Below are 23,505 nucleotides of genomic sequence, written 5' to 3'. Positions count from 1 at the left end.
GTTCTCAGCTAAGCACACTCTCCTGCATGCATGCTTGAGCTAAGGGCAGGTGATTGCTAGGCAGTAAATGCTACATGAATCATCTGCCCTTACTTAAGATGGCCACAGCCAGAAATGCTGGGGTGGTGTTTTTTAAAGTGATTTCTTCAACAAAATAAAACAAAAAATTATGTTTTTGGTTTGTGGTGCTCAGATGCAGTGAAGATCCATTTTATTCTAACACAAAACCAAAAATTAGCAGGACCTAATGGTAATCATTTGCCACCGCTGGGACAGTTTTGTACTACCACCTTCTACAATTACGGCTCTTGGGGGGGGGGGGGGTCACACGACTCAGGTGCAATGAGTGCAGTAAAATGGATTTTTCAGTAAATGTTCAGGTCTGCATGAATAATTGCTGAATTTTACCAATGTAGCACACTGCAGAGAACTGTAATAAATTTCACCAGCGCAACAATGTAAATGGACCCTACAAGATAATCCTTGAACTCCTCTCAAGTGGCTCTGCATTATCTGAGATGTCATTAGTCTGCTGCAGGCAGAAGGAAGCATTTCCTTAGTCTTCCCCACCCAGTGAACAAACACAACATTATGTCAATTCACAGAGTGTGCGGTAGCAACAGGGGGCTGATCTGTGTTAAGAAATTTGTGAGTACAGCCCAGTACTGCCTAGGGACCAGGTTTTCCATGACTAAGCCAACCCAGAGTATGAACCTGGCTAGTGCCTGAATAAAAATTGTCTCTGTCTTCTGGAGAGAAAAGCAGACAAAGGCAATGTCAGAGGGAGTACTGTGATCTCTTTATGTGGAAATCAATACCTGTATGGCACATAACATAAAAAAATTCAATTTAAAAAAAAATCCAATGCTAGGTCTACTTTAGGCATGTATATTCTACATGTTACACTACCTGTACTGGAGCGAATTTCTTGATATTTTCAGTCTGATAAAATAATAATGGACCTGCCCACCCTAACCTATAAAAGGTCCTTATGGCTTTGGGTTCGTACCAAATATAGTGCTCAATTGACTTCAACTAAAATACAGCACCGGAATTCACGTTAAAATAACACATACCAGTATATTTCATAAACATTGTTGGTGCATTACAAAAAAGTTCCTAAAATACTGTATGTGCTATTCTTTTAGCGTGTGAGGTATTTTAGTTCTAAAATATGAAATCTTCTCTGCACTTAATAGATGGTTGTTAAGAATCTGGCATCCGCCCTTGTCCTTAACAACCAGGGATTCATTTCTGCTGTCAGCCAAGGATTCCCGACTGACAGCAGAATGTAAGAAAGAAAAAAAAAAAAAAAAGAAGAAGAAGGAGGAGGAGGGTTTGGGGGTTCCCATTGCGCCCCCCTTACCCTTAAAATCCCCACTGATACCACCTCCTACGTGAATGAGTAAGGAGGTTGATTTTTAGGCATTGGGTCCCTCCTAAAATTCATTCCAGACACGAAGAGCCTTTTTGTTTAATTTTTTTGAAGTTTAAATGTCCCTGATTGGATGCTCCATTCACCCCTATGGAGCGGCGGATGTCAGCGGTGATATGTCCGCTGACACTCGCTGCTATCCGATCCTCTCCATGAAATCCAGACTATTTTCCATCCGTCTGTCAGATGGGATGAAAACAGACAGGCAGTCTGTTTTCATCTGCTCTCCCCATAGAGAACAGGACTCTGACAGGTCCGTCTCAGCACAGCGAGTGGACATGGACCCGTCATCCACCTTATCAGCGGGGGATCAGCACATCAATCCCCCTCTGAGCAAAGCGGAGTCTGCCGGGCGGACCGCCCGTGTGAAGGAACCCTTAGACCCCCTTTCACACTGGGGCATTTTTCAGGCGCTTTAGCGTAAAAAAAGCACCTGTCAAAAAGCGCTTGAAAGAAGCCTCATCTGCAATCCCAAGTGCTTTCACACTGAGATCCCTTTCACACTGGGGTGTTTAACAGGAGCTTTAGCGTTAAAAAAAGCACCTGTAAAGCAACTGAAAGAAGCCGCAACTGCAATCCCAATGTGAGGCGCTGCGCTGGCAGGGCGTCAAAAAAAGTCCTGCAAGCAGCTTCTTTGCAGTGCTTTTGGAGCGGTGAATACACCGCTCCTAAAGAGCCCCTTCCCATTGAAATCAATGGGAAGCGCCTGCAAAACACCTGAAAACTGGCAGTGGCGCTTATAACCCTTTATTTGGCCACTAGCAGGGCTTAAAAGCGGCCCATGAGCGCTCGAAAAACGCTGGTAAAGTGTTGCTAGTTTAAGCGGCATTTTATCAGCGTTTTTCGGGCGCTGACAGTGTGAAAGGGCTCTTAAAGCACTTGGGCTTTCACACTGGGATTGCAGCTGAGGATTCTTTCAAGCGCTTTACGTGCGCTTTTTTTTTTTTTTAACGCTAACACCCCAGTGTGAAAGGGGTCTTATTGCAAATTCTTCTTCATTTGCATCCCTGTGTGCAAGTGCAATAGTAATTTACAATCATAAGCCATAATGGCAAACACATGATATCACGTAGGTTTAATGCATGTGGCCTTACAGCGTGCATTGCCTACGTAATTACTCTCTCAGGACCTGCAGCTTCCGCATACAGCTGTACATTGAAATGAATTAGAAAATGTGGCAGTACGCGGTTATGTGGCAGGGGTTGCGTAAAGCAAGCACGCGGCCTCTGATACACTACTGCGTACAGATACATCTTCTAATACATCTCAATTTGCAGTGATACAAGGCAGTCGCTGGTCCCTGGAGAGTGATTACGCAGGCTCTGCACGCTGTATGGCTCCTGTACGGTCAGAACAGAGATCTATGCAGAAGCAAAATCTTGCAGCCTGCCATTATGTGCTACGTGGATATCCCAGGAGGGTGTGGACAGCTGAGGGGATGATGTTTACATCGCAGTTGAGATGTAAAGAAGAAGCTGGGAGAATGCAGAAAAAATAAGGCATTTAGGGCTTGTTTACACTATCCGCTGTATTTCAGTGCTGGTGAGCGGTACGGTGGGGCCGATAACAGTGCAGTGATCATGCAATGTGCTCGGTGCATCACATCGTCTCTCTTTTTTTTTTTTTAATGAAGCTTATAGAAATGTCACACAGGCATCTCATAAAGTTCAATAGCCGGCCGTGCAATTCAAGGCAGTGAATTGCCTTGCACTGTGCTGAGCTGAAAAAAAGGACTGCATTCAGTCTTTTTTCAGCACACCGCCGCAACACAGTGGTGTAAACTGGGCACATTTTTGCCTTATCCATATGGCGAGATTGTGCTGGAATAATCACCCAACACATGCATGTGGTGTGAACATAAAATGCAAAGAAAAAAAAAATGAAAAATGTAAAGTGTAAGAGGGAGGGAAGGGGGGGGGGGTGGTAGAGGAGAAAAAGTCTTGTGCTAATGGTGAACGATCCAGTTAAAAAGATCAAATAATCATAAATCATGGTGCTATGTATAAACACACTCATAAATGTGAAAAAGCTTTAGCAGCTTTCCTGATCTGAAGACCTTTATTGTCTACCCCATTGGGAACAGTTCCTTTAATTTTCTGTCTGCAGACACAACAGAAAATAGGGGGGGGGAAAAATCTCTGCAGAACTAGGAAAATTCTCTCTAAGGCCGGCCATAGATGGTTCAAATCTCAGCCGGGTTTCTGCTGAATCGTGTATAGGCAGGCTGAATGAACCAAGTTGATCGATCAATCAACTTGGGTACAACGAGCCTGCTGGCGACTATCTCCAGTGGCTGCTTTAGCCACTAGCAATAATCGCGGCTTCCTCCCTGCCGGGAGAATACATTTTCAGGGAGGCAGGGATTGCCCTGTCAGTACTGTCTATGGCTTGCATTAGACATTTGTCATCACAAAAAAGTGTCTCCATTAAAAAAACATTTCCCCTATCATCCTTGTTCTGGTGACAGCTCAAAACTTTGATTTCCCACTACTTTCAGTCCTCGGGCGATGATCTGGACAAATGGAGAAGGGGTGATTTTCAGCATTGACACAAACAATGTGTTTGTTATCTCTTTTGCCTTTGAAAAATAACTATGCTCGGACTTAATAACTAAACGAATAACTAACTAAAATTAACTATGCTCGGACTTACCTAAAGGCCACCTTCAATTTCAAACCCAAGGTGCCACAGTTTACACCACCCGCTTGATGAAAATCAACTTTTTTTTTTAAAAAGGAGCTGGGTGGAAAATTGTTGCTTGAACATCACCAGCATCCAGGAGATTCATTCACCCGCTCTGTTGCGAAGTGTGGTGCTCTTGTTCTTCTTGCACCATCCATTGTTCAACCAAGGCACCTTCGAAGCCCTTTCATGTAAGGCCCCTTTTCGTTGGGCCAGAGGCCAGTAGAAGGAGCCGTGAGTCCTGAGCGCGTAGCCTGTACGTTCTACACTCTGTCTGTATGCTTGCTGAGCACTGCTGACGTCACTTCCGCATTCCAGGGTGGTTAGCGTGGAGCTTCCCACACCATGTGCAACACGGACTAGCTGCTAAAACAACCAGGACTAACATCCTTACAGCAAAATGACTGCCGGCGCAGTCTGCACCTCATCACCAACACACTCCAGGATTTTTTAACCTTTGATGGACATCACCACTTTATGAACCTGCAACCCAGCAAGTTAAAAAACCAACATATATTTATATGATAGAACTACTGGAGTTGGCGCCTCCAAAACCCCCCATTCCTGTTTTTTTTTGCTTGTATACTTAGGTTATGGACACCCTCTGAGGATGGCTGCCTTCTCATCTGCAAATAAATAGTGACTGACTTTAATGAGGCATTTAAGCTTATATTGCACCATCCTAATAAGTCATTACAAAAATTGGAGCGCCGCAATCCCTTCCTTTCTTTTATGTTGGACAGATCCTGCTTGCTCAGAGGGGGATCGCTCCGTTGATCCCCCGCTGAGCAGGTGGATGACAGGTGCAGAGACGGGCCCAGTCTGGTTAGGAGATCGGGTGAAAACGGACCACCTGTCTGAGATGTGGTGATCAGGTGAAAACGGATCGCCTGTCTGTTTTCATCCGATCCAATCTGCCAGACAGATGGAAAAAAGGACCTCCATCCGTCTGGATTTTGCAGACAGGATCGGATAGCCGTGGATGTCGGCAGACATGTCACCGATGACATCTGCCACTCCGTAGGGGTGAATGGAGGGTCTGATCGGGTTCGCCTGAAAAACTGACAGGTGGACCTGATTGGACAGCCCTTGTGAAAGGGCCCTAAAGCCAAGTACACACCACCATTTTTTTTCTTTTTTTTCCAACCAAGCAAGTTGAATGAAAAAAACAAAACAAAAAAACGGTCAGCTCAGGACTGACGGCTCCCTTGCCAGAACACTCCAGTCAGCACTCTCACCCATTGACTGAGAGTACTATCGGGAGCCGGCCGGCAGTCAGTCCATTTTTGGTAATCAGCCTACAAAAGAAGACAGACGTAAGGCTGCCATACACACGGGTCGAATGTGGGTACTAGGCTTAAGAGAGCCAGCCACTCAGATCCACAGAATGGACTCCTCTTCCCATAATAAAAACTTGACAGGATTGCTAACCCCTTGTATTCAAAAATAATAAAAAAAAAGGTTTTGGCTTTAGATTCTCTTTTAACTAAATGACCCTTACTAAATATGTTACAGAATTAGCCTAGTCCTGAAATACAAAACATATGGATCTTTCACCCACCGTATTAATACATTCCTGTATACAAGACTGTATCCAGTATAAGGACACAACCAGAACATAATTACATGTTGGGCATTATCGGATCTTTCTTTGTGATTACAGAGTGAGAATAATGATTGCTGTACGAGAGATGTGAGGATTGTCTGAACCTTGTGAGTTGTATAGTTTCCTGCATCAGCACACTTCTAGCTGAGAGCTGGCATCAAAACACTTTCCCATCTGGCCTGTTTTCCCCCTACAAACAGCTTGCTTCATCCGAACAACATTCCCTCAGTCTGTGGGCGACATGTGCAGATCTCCTTGGGGCTCCGGGGATGTGCACTGCATTCCTTAGCTGGGGTGAAATGAGGTTACAAGGCAGAAGTCAACTCCCCCTCCGTCTCCTTCCCTGGGCTCCTCCCCTTCTTGATGCTCAGATTGTATCATTTTTATGTATAGTGTAATATATGTGTATACACACACACACACACAAAGACACTTTGTTTGCTGCACTAACTGTACACCTGATTTTTAAAATGGGTTAAAAGACATTTCTAGAACATAAAAAGAATCTGCATTTACTGCTATATATTTAATATTCCACGTTGTACTTTAAATATTTTGATATCTTTTCTCTGTGTAAAAAGTATATGTATTGTTTCAGTTGTAAAGCATACGTACTTTTTAATTTTTTTTCTATAAATAAGGGTTAATAATAATTTATATTATTTAGAGGTACTTATATAGCGCCATCAATTTACACAGTGCTTTACATTGTGCATTCACATCGGTCCCTACCCTCAATGAGAGTACAATCTAAGGTCCCTTGCTCACATTCATATACTAGGGCCAATTTAGACAGAAGCCAATTAACCTACCAGCATGTCTTTGGAGTGTGGGAGGAAACCAGTGTACTCGGAGGAAACGCGCACAGGCGCAGGAAGAACATGCAGACTCCAGGCAGGTAGTGTCGTGGTTGGGATTTGAACCAGCGACCCTTTTTACTGCTAGGCGAGAGTGCTAACCACTACACCACTGTGCCGCCCTGATAATAAAATTAGCACAACTGTGAGAATCTCCCATCTGTCAGAATACAATGACAGATCGAATGTGTGGATGGTGGAATCGGGGCAGATTTTTTATTTTATTTTTTTCAATCCACAGGCTAAAAAAAAAAAATAATGTAATAAAACTGGCTTCATTTTAGGGCGTTTCAAATAATGTGTCAGTATATGCTGCATACTAGCACATTTGAACGTTGCCTTGCAGGGGAAATTTTTTATTTTTTTCCCCCAAGTTTAATACAGCTTTAACCACTTGACATCCCACCCATAGTCAAATGACATCCGCAGGAGGGATCTCCCATCCTGGGTGGGTGTCATATGACATCATGGGCTTCCCGGCCATCTAGTGTAAGCCTGTGCCGGGCGTGTCACTCGGGAGCCGGTGCGCATGACCGCAATGTCTGCCGGGCACCCACGATTACCCAATAACAGAGCAGGACCGTGGATCTGTGTGTGTAAACACAGATCCACGTCCTGTCAAGGGAGAGGAGACGAATCATGTGTTCCCAGTACAGAGGAACACTGATCGGTCTCCTCCCCTTGTGAGTCCCCACCCCCCTATAGTTAGAATCACTGCCTAGGTAACACATTAAACCCCTTGATCTCCCTCTAGTGTTAACCCCTTCCCTGCCAGTGACATTTATACAGTAATCAGTGCATTTTTATAGCACTGATCGCTGTGTAAATGTGAATGGTCCCAAAATGGTATCAAAGGTGTCCGATGTGTCCGCCGCAATGTCGCAGTTACAATAGAAAAAAAAAAAAAAAAAAAAAAAAAAAAAAAAAAAATCGCAGATCGCCACCATTACTAGTAAAAAAAAAAATAATAATAATAATAATGCTATAAATCTATTGCCCATTTTATAGACACTTTAACTTTTGCTCAAACCAATCAATATCAATATACGCTTATTGCGATTTTTATTACCAAAAATATGGAGAACACATATCGGCCTAAATGGAGAAAAAAAATTAGGGATATTTATTATAACAAAAAGTAAAAAATATTGTATTTTTTTCAAACTTGTCACGCTTCTTTTGTTATAGCGCAAAAAATAAAAACCACAGGAGGTGATCAAATACCACCAAAAGCTCTATTTGTGGGGGGGGGGGGTGAAATTTTTTATTTGGGTGCAGTGTTGCATGACCACGCAATTGTCATTCAAAATGTGTCATCTCTGAAAACTAAAAATTGGGCTGGGCAGGAAGGGGGTGAAAATACCCTGTTGAAGTGGTTAAAGGAAACCTCCCACTTTGCCCTACATGTGCACCGATGTTTGGAGGCCACCACTGCTACTGAAATGGTGACCTTCCTGGCTGTCATGTTCATCCAATGGCTTTATCACTTTCTAAGGCCCCTTTCACACGAGGCGGACTCCGCTTCCACGGAGTCCGCCGGCTCAGCGGGAGATCTCTCCGTTGATCTCCGCTGAGCCGGCGGATGACAGGTCCCCTCTCTGCTCACAGGGGCTTGTCCAGCACCACTGGTCTCTATGGAAAGATCGGATGAAAACAGACAGCATGTCCGTTTTCATCAGATCTCACCCGATCTGATAGCGACGGATCCGGACATAGGGCCATCCGTCTGCTTTTGGCGGATTGCACCGGGTCGGATGTCAGCGGACATGTCTCCGCTGACATCCGTCGTTCCATAGACCAGTATGGAGAGCCCGTTCAGGTCCTCCGTCAAAACTGACAGGTGGACCTGAACAGTCTGTCAGTGTGAAAGGGGCCTTACACACACACATTCTGACCTCACACCCTCTGTCAAGTTTTTTTTGCCGTTTGGATCCCTGCTGAAAGGAGTCACTCTATTTGCCCTGGTGACCACTGTCAAAAAAAAAAAAAAAAAGTGTGAGTGGGATAGCCTAAATTTGTGAGTTGTCACCAGAGCAGGAGGTAAGGTTTATTACCCAAAAAGGACAAATGTTCTAGTGACATCTGTCTAAGCTGGGAATTTCCCTTATGTTGGTGAAATTTCCTTTCATTGGCTGTTGAGTCTCTAGAACTGGAAGAGAAGGAAAATCTCAGGACATAGGGAAGAATAATCAAATAGTGGTTTTAACCCTATCCTGCTCTATCCAACACAAAAAAAAAAAAAAAAAACACACACACCTACCTTAGGCTATACATACAATTTAACTTTCTATAACACATAAAATGTACACAGATGTACACATTAAAAGCATGATAATGCATCTTATGAATGTAAAAACGTATGTTGTAAATGTGCATTACTGAATATAAATGTGCAGTTGTAGAGAAATCCTTTATGCTCCACATGTATCTAGGTCTGCGAGTAATTAGAAGAGACAGCCAAAACCTAGGGCCATTCAGCCAACTTCCATGCAGCTGATTTGTGTTCTTCAGCGAAGCAATCCAATCTAGAAGTCATATCTTACTCAACGATGGTAACTGCTGTAAGGCTACTTTTGCCTAAAACAGAATACATCTGCCATCAATAAACTATGCAGGTCAGATTTTTTTTTTTTTAAAGCTGAACTCTGGAATAAGCAAATAGTCTGAATTCAAATTATCCTATGTAATCTTACTTGAATCTTGGCATTTCATCTAGATCTGTTCAGTAATCCAGTGTGAAACTTTGTCTCTGTGCAGGAGTATCCTGTAATAAAGACCGGTCACTGCCAAGCGCTCTCCTTGTGCGGGGTGGCTGGTCTAGTCTCCGCCCCTCCTGTCGTTTTCTGCAGGCAGGCTATAGTGGGTGGAGCCTGCCCTCCCACATCTCTGCACCGTCTATGTACACGCCAGTGATGTCACTGCTAGTATTTCAAGGTAATAACCGGGTTTACAAAGAGAATGGATGCACACAACGTGGCCACTAAGCAATATATGCAAATTAAAGTTTTGTCCCCCGAAGTTCAGCTTTAGGCCGTCCATAGACCATTCAAATCTCGGCTTGTTCAGCAGAAACCGTCTGGGATTTGAACCATGTATGGGCAGGCTGAATGTACAAAGTTGATTGATCAATCAACTTGGGCACAACCAGCCTACTGGACTTTAAGTGCGGTTATCACTAGCGGCTGTTATAGACGTTAGAAATAATCACCATCTTCTCCCTGCAGGAAAGGCTCCCCCCCGCCGGGAGAACACAAAGTCTCAGCAGGAGGGATTCCCCTGTCTGCAATGTCTTTGCTGAAACCAGTCTATGCCTGTCTTAAGCTATATCAATGCGTAGTTATTTCTCCAAGCAATTTTTCTAATAAACGTGTGAAAAGCTTCCTTTTTGTGCATCACAGAACACTATTGAAGCATTTAATTGGACCCTGAAAAAGGATAAAATAGAAGGTGAAAAGTTCTTGGAGCACATAGGCTTCTACCTGATCTCCTGACATAATAACAAACCAGACTTTTCCTCCTGATAGACTAAAGAACATGGACACTAGACAAAACAACTGACATCTGCAGACACTTGGATTACAATCAGGATTTTATTGTTTTCTTCCAGGGTATTGTATGTTTTGTTAATAAAGGGATTGTGTTCTGATCCTGGAAAGAGTCGCAAAGCTTACTGGGAAGTAAATGCAACCCTTGTCGGTAAAAAAAAAAAAAAAAAATGGATTTTAGGACATTAAAATATAATAAAAACAGATCTGAAAGTCAACACATAGCAATGTTACCAGTCTTCCTGAAATAGATGGAGATTTATGTCCACAATTTAAGTATAGGTCCACTTTAAGGAGTCTTGCTAAAGCCTAGTACATAGTTTTGTATTTTCCATTCAACCCAGTGAGGTTTTTTTAAATGGTAAGAGTTCCACAAAAATACACATTTGTATCACCCGGATGTGCATGTTTATGCACCAATGAAGACTAGAAAAAGGAGTAGCTAGACAACCTTTTGCACTGTGGAAAATTTAAAGGATAAGTTCACTTAAAGTGGTCATAAAGGCAGAAGGTTTTCTTACCTTACTGCATTCTATACAGTAAGACCTTCTGTATGCAGCTCCCCCAACAGTTCCCCTTAAATACATACCTGAGCCTCAGCTCAATCCAGCTATGTGCACAAGAGCTAAGGGATTGGTTCCCACTGCTGTCAATTAGAGCCAGTGATAAGAAAGTAGGGAGCGGGCCCGAGCCCCACTCTGTGTGTCTTATGCAGCTTGCTTATGGGGGCACTAGGCTGGGCCCAGGGGGTGTGATGGGGGGTGGTGGAGCTAGGAGCGCCCACAGAGGACCAGAGAAGAGGAGTATCAGCCTGCTCTGTGCAAAGACATTGCACAGAGTAGGTGTATATAACATAACATGTTTATTTTAATTAGGGATGCACCAAAATTTCGGCCGCCGAAACATATCGGCCGAAAATGCCCTTTTCGGCAATTTGCCGAACGGAAAAAACATCCGATAATTGAGCCGAAAATGGGTGCCACCCATCATGGGGGTGTATAGCGCAAGAGAGCTGCCTTCGTCCTCTGGTTCAATAGAGCGCCGGGAACATCACAGCTTTATTTATTTCAATAGCTGTGTGTTTCCCGTCGCGCACCATCACATACAGCCCCTCCCCCTTGTCCGGGGAACTTTGGTAGACAGATCACCCGTCCAGATTGGATGGGTGATTGGAGGAGGCATCACTGGCTGCACAGGGGGCATCACTGGCTGCACAGGGGCTTACTGATCACGTGATCACTGTGATATTGGCTGTCCAACCAATCCTATGTTAAGACTGTCTTATGGCTCCCAAATCATTGCTATCTGACCAGGACCAGTCATGGACAACACAAATACAGTGCTGGGAGTGAGCACAAGACAGGTACACATCTGTGGCAGCACACTTTAAGGCCTACCTTTGTGCTGCCACATATATGCATACAGCCGGCAGAAAGGAGTGGCTATTGAGAATGGGCAAATTGGCATTACCTGATGTTATTACTAGAGTACTAGATTTCCTTTATAAGCGATATCTTAAACATCTTTAATTTCTATTAATGCAGCATAGCTGCTTATTTCTTTTACCAAATCCTTCCTCTACATTAATACAATCTATTCTCTAAACAAAACCATATACAAGTTTACCATGTATCGCCATATTTTGGAAAAACTAGCGTACTTGTCAATTGTTGCAAACATAACCCATCTGGCCAGCCAGTAGCCAAATAACTAACCAAACCCACAATGAACTGCTTGTTGCTCAATGCAATCACACATAAAATACATGCAATCAAAGCACATACAAATGCAGTCAGGGCTAGACTCGAAGAAAGACTGAAGCCACATGTGTATACATAGCCATTCTTTGCCAAGCTTTGAGGGGCAAGAATATTATACTGGCAATTGGCAACTGGCATTATACTATCACTGGCAATTGCTGTGCCATTCTGAAGCCCACATATTGGGTACTGTTTTCTAGTATTGGGGCTGAAGAAAGCTGCATAGCCTTAGGAGCTTACAGCAGCACAAAAATCAGGTTAGGGTCACCTACCTGACTGCCAGATTTGCTGACCTCAATGGGCCTGTACACAAGACCTTGATGTGTCAGTGTGCATTTAAAGTCCTACTTCATTTTCTCTTTTCAGTCCTTTTTAGCTATGTAATTTTTTTTTTTTTAAGGAAAGTATTACTAAAGCTTTTTTCTTGGTCATACTTCTCTTGTGGGTCACAGGAATGTGTTTTTTTTGTTTTTTTTAGGACTATGAGCCACAGTCAGCTGAAAGCAGCCTATTGCTTGCTATGAGCTGACGTCACAAGAGCCACTCCAGCCTCTGGAAGGATCCTGACCATGTTGTCAGGATCCGCCCAGCTGCCTGATTGACAGCTGGCTCTGGCTCTCAGCACATGGCTGAGAGCTGAAGCCAGCTACACAACTACACAATGCGGAGGATTAACCCCTTAGGTTCCACAGTGAGTACAACAAGAATGCTTTACAGCATATACAGACTGATTTTACGGTTGTGGGTTTAGTAACAAAGATTTTGTAAGCTGTTGGGAACTTCAATCACCTCCAGTGACAAGGTTTGTTTATACTTCATATTTAAACCCAAGTCTTAGGCCCCTTTCACACTGTTGGATCTGTCAGTTTTGACGACAGACCTGAACGGCCGCTCCATCCTGGTCTATGGAATGACGGATGTCAGCAGTGACGTGTCCGCTGACATCCGACCCACTCCAATCCGCCAAAAGCAGACTGATAGCTGGCGGATCGGGTGAGATCTGATGAAAACGGACATGCTGTCCGTTTTCATCTGATCTCTCCATATAATCCAGTGGTGCTCAACAAGCCGCTCCCCGCTGTCATGACAGGGACCTGTCATCCGCCGTCAACAGAGAGATCTCCCGCTGAGCCGGCGAAAAGTGGCGGACTCCGTGCAAGCAGATCTGCCTCGTCTGAATGAGGCCTCACACCTTTTTGTTCCTTTTGCGTACTGTACCTACGCATGTTATAATTTGGGAATTGTTTTTTTTTTTACTTGAAAAATACTAAAAATACCCTCTCCGGGAATATGGTTCTGCCTGTTCTCACTCTGCAGTGCTCTGTATTGGCGGAGCTAAGTAACAGCCACACCCCTCATCACAAGTGTCCTCACACAAACGTATATTGCAGAGAAAGAAGGATGCGTCTGACCAGTTCCCTCACTGACTGCCAATTACTAAGGTCCAACTCTGTTGCCTGATGCCCTATACAGTGATCTTTAGACCTCCTACACAATTGCCGTATCTAATTATATATCTACCTCGAACTTCAATTGGACTTTAAGCTTCTCATTTTTAAGCCGTCTAAGGATTACCTGTACATATTAAATGGCCCTGGAGCAGTAGGAGCCCCACTGAAGTTGACAATGGTGCAATTAGAAAGCCACTAGTGTGCACAGGAGCATAATATAGAGAAAGAAAACCTACTAGAATATCATCCAAAAATGACCATTTCAGGGCTATAACTAATATTACTTCAACAGCATCCCATTGTGGATACATTTCTACAAAATACTGTGGTTTATTTAGTGCAAAGTCTACCAGCAGTATAGAAGTTTTATACTGAAACATTAATAGCATTAATAGCAGCCTAAAAACGGAAAATACAGACAAGATTTGTAGAAGTTAGTTTATGGTAAGCAGAGTAACAAAATAAATAAATAATAACCAAATACCAGGGATTTTTGGTTAAATATTGCATCTGTCTAGCAACAAAAATAAAAATAAAAAATAAGAAGAAGAATGCTTCTTACGGCTGACAGAGTTTCACCAGGTCTTGGTCCGTAGTGCTGGGAGGAAGACCTCTGATGTACAGGTTGGTTTTGCTGAGTTGTTCTCCACCTCCGCCACCTCCTCCTTCTCCACCACCACTGCTGTTACTGGGGCTGGGAGGAGCCATGTGCTGTGCTGAGGAAACATAGGTCTGCTGGAAGACAAGAAAACAGTGAAAGGATTCGTTTATTTCTGTCCAAACACCATTCAATCTGCATATGTTCAATAAAAAAACTATATACAGTACATTTTACACACACAATAACAATTACACACACATATATATATATATATATATATATATATATATATATATATATATATATATATATATATATATATATATATATATATATATATATATATATATATATATATATATATAAATTAAATATATAAAAAAAATTTTTTTTAATAATTATATATATATATATATATATATATATATATATATATATATATATATATATATATATATAAACACACACATACACGCATCCCATACAACATTCGTTCACTGTTTCTTGAACTATGCCTCCAATCTGGATCTTTGGTGCATGCCATTTTCAAAGCACAATGGATTATGTAATGTGGATGTGGGGCTGAAATGGCTTTTGAGGAATCAGAACACTACTTGTCTGTTCTTGGGGTGCTCTGCTGTGTGCTTTCAGTTAATAAATGTGGCTTCCTGTCCCCCCTCCCCCCCCCCCCCCCCCCCCCATCTTTCATCTTTTAATTATTTCAAGTGCAATAAATGGATAACAGCTGGAAGTTACTTTATGAGCCACATAAACCATAAATACTTATTGTAAAACTACATACATATTAGGACTTTGAGTACGGTTTACTCCTTATTCCCAGCCCAGCTCTATAATGTGCTTTAAGCCTAGTACACACAGGCTGAAGGTCAGGAGGTTCAATAGAAACAGGCCGACATTTGGCCTGTATGTATGGCAGTCTGTCCGACAGAATCTAGACGTTAGGCCGGGGCGACCGGCTCCCACTGCCCACTGCTCTCGGGCAATGGGTGAGAGTTCTGAGCGGAGTGTTCTCTCCCCCCCCCCCCCCCCCGCCCTGTCAGAACACAATAGCACAGCAGGGGAGATCGATGTACTGACATTGTATTGTTAGTACAGCAGGTCCGTCCTGAGCAGTCAGGTTTTTTTTTTCCTTTCAACTCAAAACTAGTGACTTGTACGAGGCTTTACTCTTTGTATTTAATCACCATCACATTGAACATTGCTGTCATTCACATTTAGCGGATCTAAGGACAGTTTCAATGTATACCATTCTGTACAAAAAGCCATATCTAAACTTGATTTACTTTTAGTTTTTTTTACAGGTATGTATATAGCTCGGTCAATTCTACACTCACATGATGATCATGTGCTGCAATAATTGTGTGTTGGTGCATTCATGTCTGGTATCAGACGTCACCGTCATTTTGTTTTTATCTTAGGGGCCCTCAGCAATTTTGGGCCTTGCTAAAGATATGTTTCTAGTGGATGGTGCCAAGTGCAAACCTTCTTTTCCATTCCTTTTGTCTAGGTTCCCTACAGGTTTTTCTGGTACACTTCTGATAGTGATCCTCACCTTTATGATCTTAGCCTTTGCTGGTTTCTGCACAAAATACAAAAGCAGAAGGTCTACCCCAAAATATCTGCATGCCCTAAGCACGGCAAACTACAACTCTCATGATAGTTTTTTAAAGCCTAGACCAGCCTTTCTCCACCTTTTCAACACAGAGGAACCCTTAAAATAGTTCTCTGGTCTCGGGGAACCCCCTGCTAGAAATCTACAACTCATGATACATTAGGATGGTCAGTGGGAAGAATGGTCCTTACACTTGTGGTCATTGGGTAGAATTACCTCCTCACAGATAGCTAAAAAGATCAATGGTGTCAGTGGGAACTTATCCAAGAGGCAGAAATTGCCCAATGCTGAAGGAACCCCTAGCAACCTTTGGAGGAACCCTGCTTGAGAATCACTGGCCTAGACCAATAAGATTTGCATTGTATCAATCTTTTGCATTTCAGACTATTACATTAAGTACACCTTAAAAGGCTGTGAACCTGTCTGTTAGACCTTGGGGTACACAATCCATTATGAACCACTGTGTCACTGTACATATGTGCACATCACAGACACTTACTAAACAAATGCTTTTGCAACTAGAACATACAGTGCTTTAACTGAAATTTAAGGAACATCAACAGTGATGTCATGTCCTCATAAAATGTGATAATCACCAGCTTATATAATAGGTGCAATAAGGTCATATAAGGACTAGTCTGAGCAAAGGAAGAAGAAGTTAAGGGTGAGCAAATGCTAAAAGTGGCATGAACTATAAAGCTTTGTTCATACCCTAGGCATATTTGGGTGTTTTTTAGCTGCTATAATCAACAGTGCCACTCAGGGAACTTGGTTTGAAGCAATGTGCCATGTGATATCCATAATTAAAAGTAATATTTTAGTGTAAAATATCACAAACGACTATAAATCATATATTCAAACTGAGTCTTAAAGTGGTTGTAAACCCAGGTTTAAAAAAAAAAAAAAAAAAAAACCCTGCAAGTGTCATAAACTGTGTCAGGCATAATGAGCTAGTATGCATAGCAGCATAGCATAGGAGCACTTTAACCACTTAAGATCTGAGCCTGTTTATGAGATTTGAAGTTTAAAACAGTTTTTTTTTTGCTAAAAAATTACTTAAATCCCCCAAACATTATATTTTTTATTTTAAACACCCTAGAGAATAAAATGGAGGTCATTGCAAAACTTTCTGTCTTACCGTATTTGCACAGCGGTCTTACAAGCGCGTGTTTTTTAGAAGCAATACACTTTTTTGAATTAAAAAAAATAAAGTTAGCCCAATTGTTTTTTATACTTTGAAAGATGATGGCACACCAAGTAAATTGATACCCAACATGTCACGCTTCAAATTTGCACCCGCTCGTGGAATGGTGTCATACTTTTTACCCTTAAATAATAATAAATAATAACCCTTAAATATTTTTACACTGTTGTTTTAAAAATAAAATAAAAATTGTGTCACTTTTATTCCTATTACAAGGAATGTAAACATCCCTTATAATAGAAAAAAAAAAAAAAAGCATCACAGAACCTCTTAAATATGAGATCTGGGGTCAAAAAGACCTCAGATCTCATATTTACACTAAAATGCAATAAAATAAATAAATAAAAAAAATTTAGTCATTTGAAAAAAAATAAAAAAATGGCCCTTTAAGAGCTATGGGCAGAAGGGACGTTTTGACGTCGCTTCTGCCCTGCAATGTCCCATCTTCCCCTCACCCGTCTCCATACCCAGGAAGGAGAAGGATCTGATTGCCTCCGCTACCGAAGACTCTGGTAAGCGGCAGAGTGCACCAGAGAGCAGCGGGAGAGGGGGGCCTCTGCTGCCTCCGATAAAAGTGATCTTGTGGCAAATCCGCCGCAGAGACCACTATTATCGGAAACCAGACCGCCCACTGAAGAAGAGGATACCAGGGTTATGGGAGGTAGCTGCTGCCATAACAAAGATAGCCCTCTTCAAAAATAGGACATACATACCAGCATGCGGCGGTCCGGAAGTGGTTAAAACATTTCCTTTTCAGAGCCTTCATCTGATTTTCTCTTGCTGCTTACAAGTTAAAATCTGTATTTTTTGCTAGAAAACTACTTAGAACCCCCAAACATTTATATTTATTTATTTTTTAAGCAGAGATCTTAGAGAATAAGCTGGCCTTTGTTGCAATATTTTAGGTCACACTGTATTTGCACAATGGTCTCTCAAATGCAATGCATTTTTGGGGAAAAAATACACTTCAATAAATAAAATTTAAAAAAAAACAGTAAATTTAGCCCATTTTTTTTTTTGGTATAATGTGAAAGATGATATTACGCCCAGAAAATCGTGATCTTTATTCTGATTTTATCCAGAATTGTGCAGCTCTAGAAAACTGCTTTAAAAAGGCCTGGATTCTTTCCTAAAAACGTACATAATATAACTGGGTACGAACATTTATAGCTAAAGTTGATCCAGGGAATATCCAATTGCCTCTTGTGGGATGAGGAAGGATTTATATTTACCCTCGCTGGAGCAAACTGGATCATGCTTTTCGCCTTTCTCTGGATACACTGTGGGTATAGGATTGAGTATATAGGATTGTATAATTCCCCCCCCCCCCCTTTTATTGGTTGAATAAGATGTCCCTTTTCAACCAGACTATGCAACTATGTATATCTTTGTAGCTAGGTTTACAAAAAAAATTTAATATATATATATCATCATACAAAAGACAAAAAAAAAACAAACACAAAAAACAAAGAACACATACAAAAAGGAAGTATTCATTTAATGTGGCTGACACTTGGGCAACTTTTCCAAATCATTCAATTCTCCTTTTTACAAGCTCCGGAAATCGCAAGACCACTAATCCCAAACCACCTAGGCGTTTTGTGCCTCTACCGCAAAAGAACTTAAAATATAGACTATTTAAAAAAAGGATCATAATGTTTGATGAGAAGTTTTTTAACGTTAACCACCAAAATAAAATGTAGCTTTGATCGTTTAAAAATGATTACCTGCTGCTAGGTTCATTGCCAAGTTTCAGAATGGAGAAGATTAGCTCCACTTAGTTACACAGCACTGATTTTTTTTCTACAGCAGAACCAAGGGATTGTTAGATGATAGAGCAATGTCGGAAAATTGTATGCCCAAAGGGCCTGGAGAAAAGAAAACTGCTCACAGTAGCCAGATTCCTTGTTTACAGCTAAACCCCAGGCAGATATAAAGAGACACCATTTAATCCAGTTACAGATTCTTAAAAAGTGAAAGAGCTCTTTAAATGCATTTTATATACAGCTAACAGTAATTCTGCACAGCAGCACCCAGCCTGGGACAGGGAGGCTCAACACTATAACCCAAGCGGGCTCGAATGTCGTTTTACCATTTTGGAAGCTTCCCCAGGAGGCAAAAACATAAAGTGGGATATTGGTGGAATGTCTGTTTAATAATCTGCTCAGTAAGCTAGGGCCCAGTCATTTTTATTCATATGCTTTAGAAGCCACTGCATTTTTTTCTTAGGTCAAATGCAAAACATGAAGGTGCTGGCATGAGTGTCTGGATAATAAGGCCAACTGAACTGAGTTACCAATGTTTTTTCAGAAAAATTACGTGTTTATGTGTATTTCTGTCAACTGTGTCAACCCACAGGCTGAACAAAAGAAATGTATACATGTATTGCTAACCAACAAGCTTGTGTACATCTCTGAGTACTATGTTTATCGGTTTATGAGAGAAATGACTCAGGCCCCTTTCACACGGGACGGATCAGTAATGATCTGCCCCGTGATGATCCGCTTGCTCAGCGGGGATCGCTCCGTTGTCCCCGCTGAGCCGACGGCGGACATGGCGGTCCCGGCACACTGTGCCAGGACGGCCCTGCCAGCTGTCCGCTCTTCTCTATCGGGATCGGATGAGCACGGACCGTCTGTCCGTGTTCATCCGATCTGCTCTGCAGACGGATAGAAAAATAGGATTTTCCTCCGTCTGCAGAATCAGACAGACAATTGCAGAGGCGGACAATAGCGGGTGTTTGCGGATGTTCAACCGTAGACACCCGCTATCCCATAGGGATGCATGTATGTCCATATTTCCTCTGCAAACGGATGGATGAAATACGGACATACTGTCCGCATGTGTGAAAGGGGCCTAAGACATGACAAAAAGATGCCTGTACACTTTTTTTTCCCTTCATTCTGCCAGCGGGCAGAAGAAAGAAAGTAAAAAAAAATAAAAAAAAAAATAAAAAAAAACACACAACACCACACAACAGATTCCTTTATCCACACAAAGGACGTGGATGGAGTAATACCCCTTTTTCTTCCAGGACACTGTATTCTGGCGGTGGCTGCCACTGCTGTCACAATACACTGATCAGTGGCTGCAGAAAACGTCCCTCAGAAAGAAGTTGATCAAATTGTCAACCCTCTGCCTCCCCCAACCTTAGCCGCTCACCTCTTAAATTGGATGTGGCCGATTATTGTTTCAATTAATCGGTTAATAACCTTAAAAAAAAAAAAAAAAGTGTGGTGTATAATTTAGTTAATATGTAAAGTAAAAAAAAAAAGGCAATTTATTCTTAAATATCTCTATTCAGTGGTAAATATAAATAACCAACTATATGGTTAGGGAGCAAAATATCTAATCCACTCTGAGAATAACAGACAGAAGAGATATACTGTATATATTAGATGGGGTATATACTTTATATACTATTAGAGGAGATATACTGTATATACTATTAGAGGAGAGATATACTGTATATACCGGTACTATTAGAAGAGATATATTGTATATACTATTAGAAGAGATATAATGTATATACTATTAGAGGCTATATACTGTATATACTATTAGAGGAGATATAGTGTATATACTATTAGAGGAGAGATATACTATTTAAGGGTCAATCTAGTAAATATCATCAGACTCGTTAACTTTAACCCCATTTTGTTACTGGCCGATTAATCGATTATGAAAATAGTAATCGATTAATTTCATAATCGATTAGTTGTTTCAGCCCTAAAACCCTCACATATACCCAGTAAAGTGAATAGCCTCAGATGATACACAGAGATGAAACAAATCACGTATATCTGCTGTCTGCATGAAACATGGTGGTGGCAGCATCATGTTGTGGGCCTTTTTTTTCAGCAGGGACAGGGAAGCTGGTCAGAGTTGAAGGGAAGATGGTTGGAGCCAAATACAGGGCAATCTTAGAAGAAAACCTGTTAGGCCGCGTACACACGGGCGGATTGTCTGCCCAACTAAGTTCGTCAGACAATCCGACAGACAGTCCGTCCAACTTTTGAATGAACGGACTTGACCACACACGATGAACAGACAGTCCGCCGAAAGCTTGCGCGATGACGTGTACAGCACGTACGACGGGACTAGAAATACGACGTCCAATACACTGCAATGCAACCTTCGGCGTGTAAATCCTTTCTGAGCATGCGCCAAACTTAGTCCGTCCAACTTGCCTACACACGAGCGGACTGTCCGCTGAAACCAAGTTTGGACGGACAAAATTACGGAAATTCCGAAAGACTTAGTCCGTCAGACTGTCCGCTGAAAAAGTCCGCTGAAGCCCACACACGAGCGGATTGTCCGCTGAAACACGTTTCAGCGGACTAAGTTGGGCAGACAATCCGCCCGTGTGTACTCGGCCTCAGTGTCTACAAAAGACTTGAGACCACGGCAGAGGATCACCTTCCAGCAGGACACCCATGCACACTGGAGCTGATAAACTGCAGTTTATTGGAGTTTGGATGTTTTTTTTGTTTTTTTTTAAAGCCCATAAACTCCACTCTATGTTAGCCTATGTGTCCATGCACACATGGACTTTTTTCAGCTTTAATGAGCAGTGGAGTTTATGAGCTTTCTTCTGAACGCCTGAAAATCGTGTTCAAAGTGCAGTTTTTTCACCTCAAAAAATGCTAAAAAAATGCCAAACACCGATAAAAGCTGATAAACATCAATATAGGCTCAAAAACGTTGCTCGTCATCGTTTTTGATTTATTGAAAACGAAAAAAAAAAAAAACTCTATTGGAAAAACGTTTAAAAAAAAAAAAAGTTGAAAGATTCACTGCAAAGCTACTGTTTTTATAACATTATTTTAGCGTCCAGAGTGCATACGGCCTAAATATTCAGCCAGAACTACAATGGAATGGTTCCAGGGATCTCCAAACTCTGGCCCTCTACCTGTTGCGGAACTACATGTCCCACGAGTCATTGTAAAACTCTGACATTCACAATCATGACTAGGCATGATGGCAATTGTGGCTAAATACAAATGCACGCCACGCTTTTCACATATTTGTCAAAAAAATTGAAACCCATTTATCATTTTCCTGCCGCTTCACAATTATGTGGCACTTTGTTGTTGGTCGATCACATAAAATCCCAACAAAATAAATTTATGTTTTTGTTTGTAACGTGACAAAATGTGAAAACTTTCCAGGGGTGTGAATACTTTTTCAAGGCACTGTAGCCATCAATTAAATCAAACTTGGGGAAAAAAAAAAAAAAAAAAAAACAACACCACAACACAACAATAAACAGCTCAATAGGATAGATTTACTTAAATTGGAAAGTGCGAAATCTGCACAGAAACCAATCAGCTTCCAGTTTTTTTTTTTTTTTTTTTTTTTTTAGTCAAAGCTTAAAAGTGGTTGTAAAGTTTGTTATTTTTAGAGAAAGAAAAAGGAGACTTTACAATTCCTTTAACTGAACAAGCAGATGTTAGAAGCCGATTGGCTACCATGCACAGCTGCACCAGATTTAGCATTCTCGTGTTTTAGTAAATCAACCCCAGTGTGTCCTTGCAATGCATCGGGCGGCTTCCTTCATAGTACACACAAGCAGCCATTGGTGTGAAGAAATTCTTATTTATTTCCACTTCTGATTTAAACAAAAAGGACAGGAATGGAATGGTCTGTTCATCATTTCTCATCTACGCACCTAGAGAAGAGCATTCAGTTCTGGACAGGGTACTAAATGAGTGAAATGTACTCTTCACATTTGTATGGCTAAAGATATTCAGGTTTCCTCCCACTATCCAAAAATACACTAACCCAAGACTGTTTATGTTTGTGTGCCAGTAGTAAGCTCCACTTACGGAGAAACAAGAATGTGTGTATAAAATGCTCTGTACCATCAAGCATAATGTCATGGAGCGTCACAAACAAAAATGACAAAAAACAGGGGCGAATTTACACATTTACGATTTTTTTTTTACATTTTTTTTTTAAAGTCCAAGAAGGCATGTAAAGCGCTTTAATGAAAGATACATTTTTTTTCAAAGGCAGAAAAATAAGACATACTTTTTTTTTCAACTTAAAAGCACTATTAAATGCCATTTAAATTAAAATACCATCACAAAACTAAAAATGAATAAAAAAATAAAAAAATTAAATAAAATTAGAGACATCCCCTGCACCAATGACTACAGGGATACAAATAAAGATTCCCATCTTTATTACAACACTTGTCAAGTAGTATCAGTGAAACCATACTTTCCAGTTCCTCTAGTTTTAAAAAAGGACCAACAAACATTTCCTTCATATTAGAGCAGGGGTCTACAAACTTTCTAAACAAAGGGCCTATAAATTTTAGGAGGGCCAAATTTGGTATTAAGGGGAAGAATCATACCCCGTCCTTTCCATCATTGGGAGGGATCGTGCCCCGTCCTTTCCATCATTGGGAGGGATCGTGCCCCGTCCTTTCCATCATTGGGAGGGATCGTGCCCCGTCCTTTCCATCATTGGGAGGGATCGTGCCCCGTCCTTTCCATCATTGGGAGGGATCGTGCCCCGTCCTTTCCATCATTGGGAGGGATCGTGCCCCGTCCTTTCCATCATTGGGAGGAATCGTGCCCCATCCTTTCCATCATTGAGAGGAATCGTGCCCCGTCCTTTCCATCACTGGGGGGAATAGTGCCCCGTCCTTTCCATCATTGGGAGGGATCGTGCCCCGTCCTTTCCATCATTGGGAGGGATCGTGCCCCGTCCTTTCCATCATT

General features: G+C 41.7%; 1 protein-coding gene across 7 annotated transcripts in view; it reads right to left on the bottom strand.

The window, feature by feature from the left end:
• RBMS2 (RNA binding motif single stranded interacting protein 2) overlaps positions 1-23,505 on the bottom strand; it is a 174,681-nt gene that overhangs the window by 55,705 nt on the left and 95,471 nt on the right. For 5 of the 7 annotated variants that reach the window (XM_077483471.1, XM_077483465.1, XM_077483469.1 and 2 more), the window contains exon 2: positions 13,899-14,071. In XM_077483471.1, coding sequence (XP_077339597.1) covers positions 13,899-14,071 — 173 coding nt within the window. The remainder of the gene's footprint in view (positions 1-13,898; positions 14,072-23,505) is intronic. The other 2 variants (XM_077483466.1, XM_077483468.1) reach the window with 1 other exon arrangement.

Source organism: Lithobates pipiens, unplaced genomic scaffold, assembly GCF_037356315.1.
Source record: "Lithobates pipiens isolate NorthernLeopardFrog02 unplaced genomic scaffold, aLitPip1_a1.2 Scaffold_16, whole genome shotgun sequence".
Taxonomy (NCBI): Eukaryota; Metazoa; Chordata; class Amphibia; order Anura; family Ranidae; genus Lithobates; species Lithobates pipiens.
Note: the sequence above shows the minus strand (reverse complement) of the source record. Positions and strands in the feature narration are given on the sequence as shown.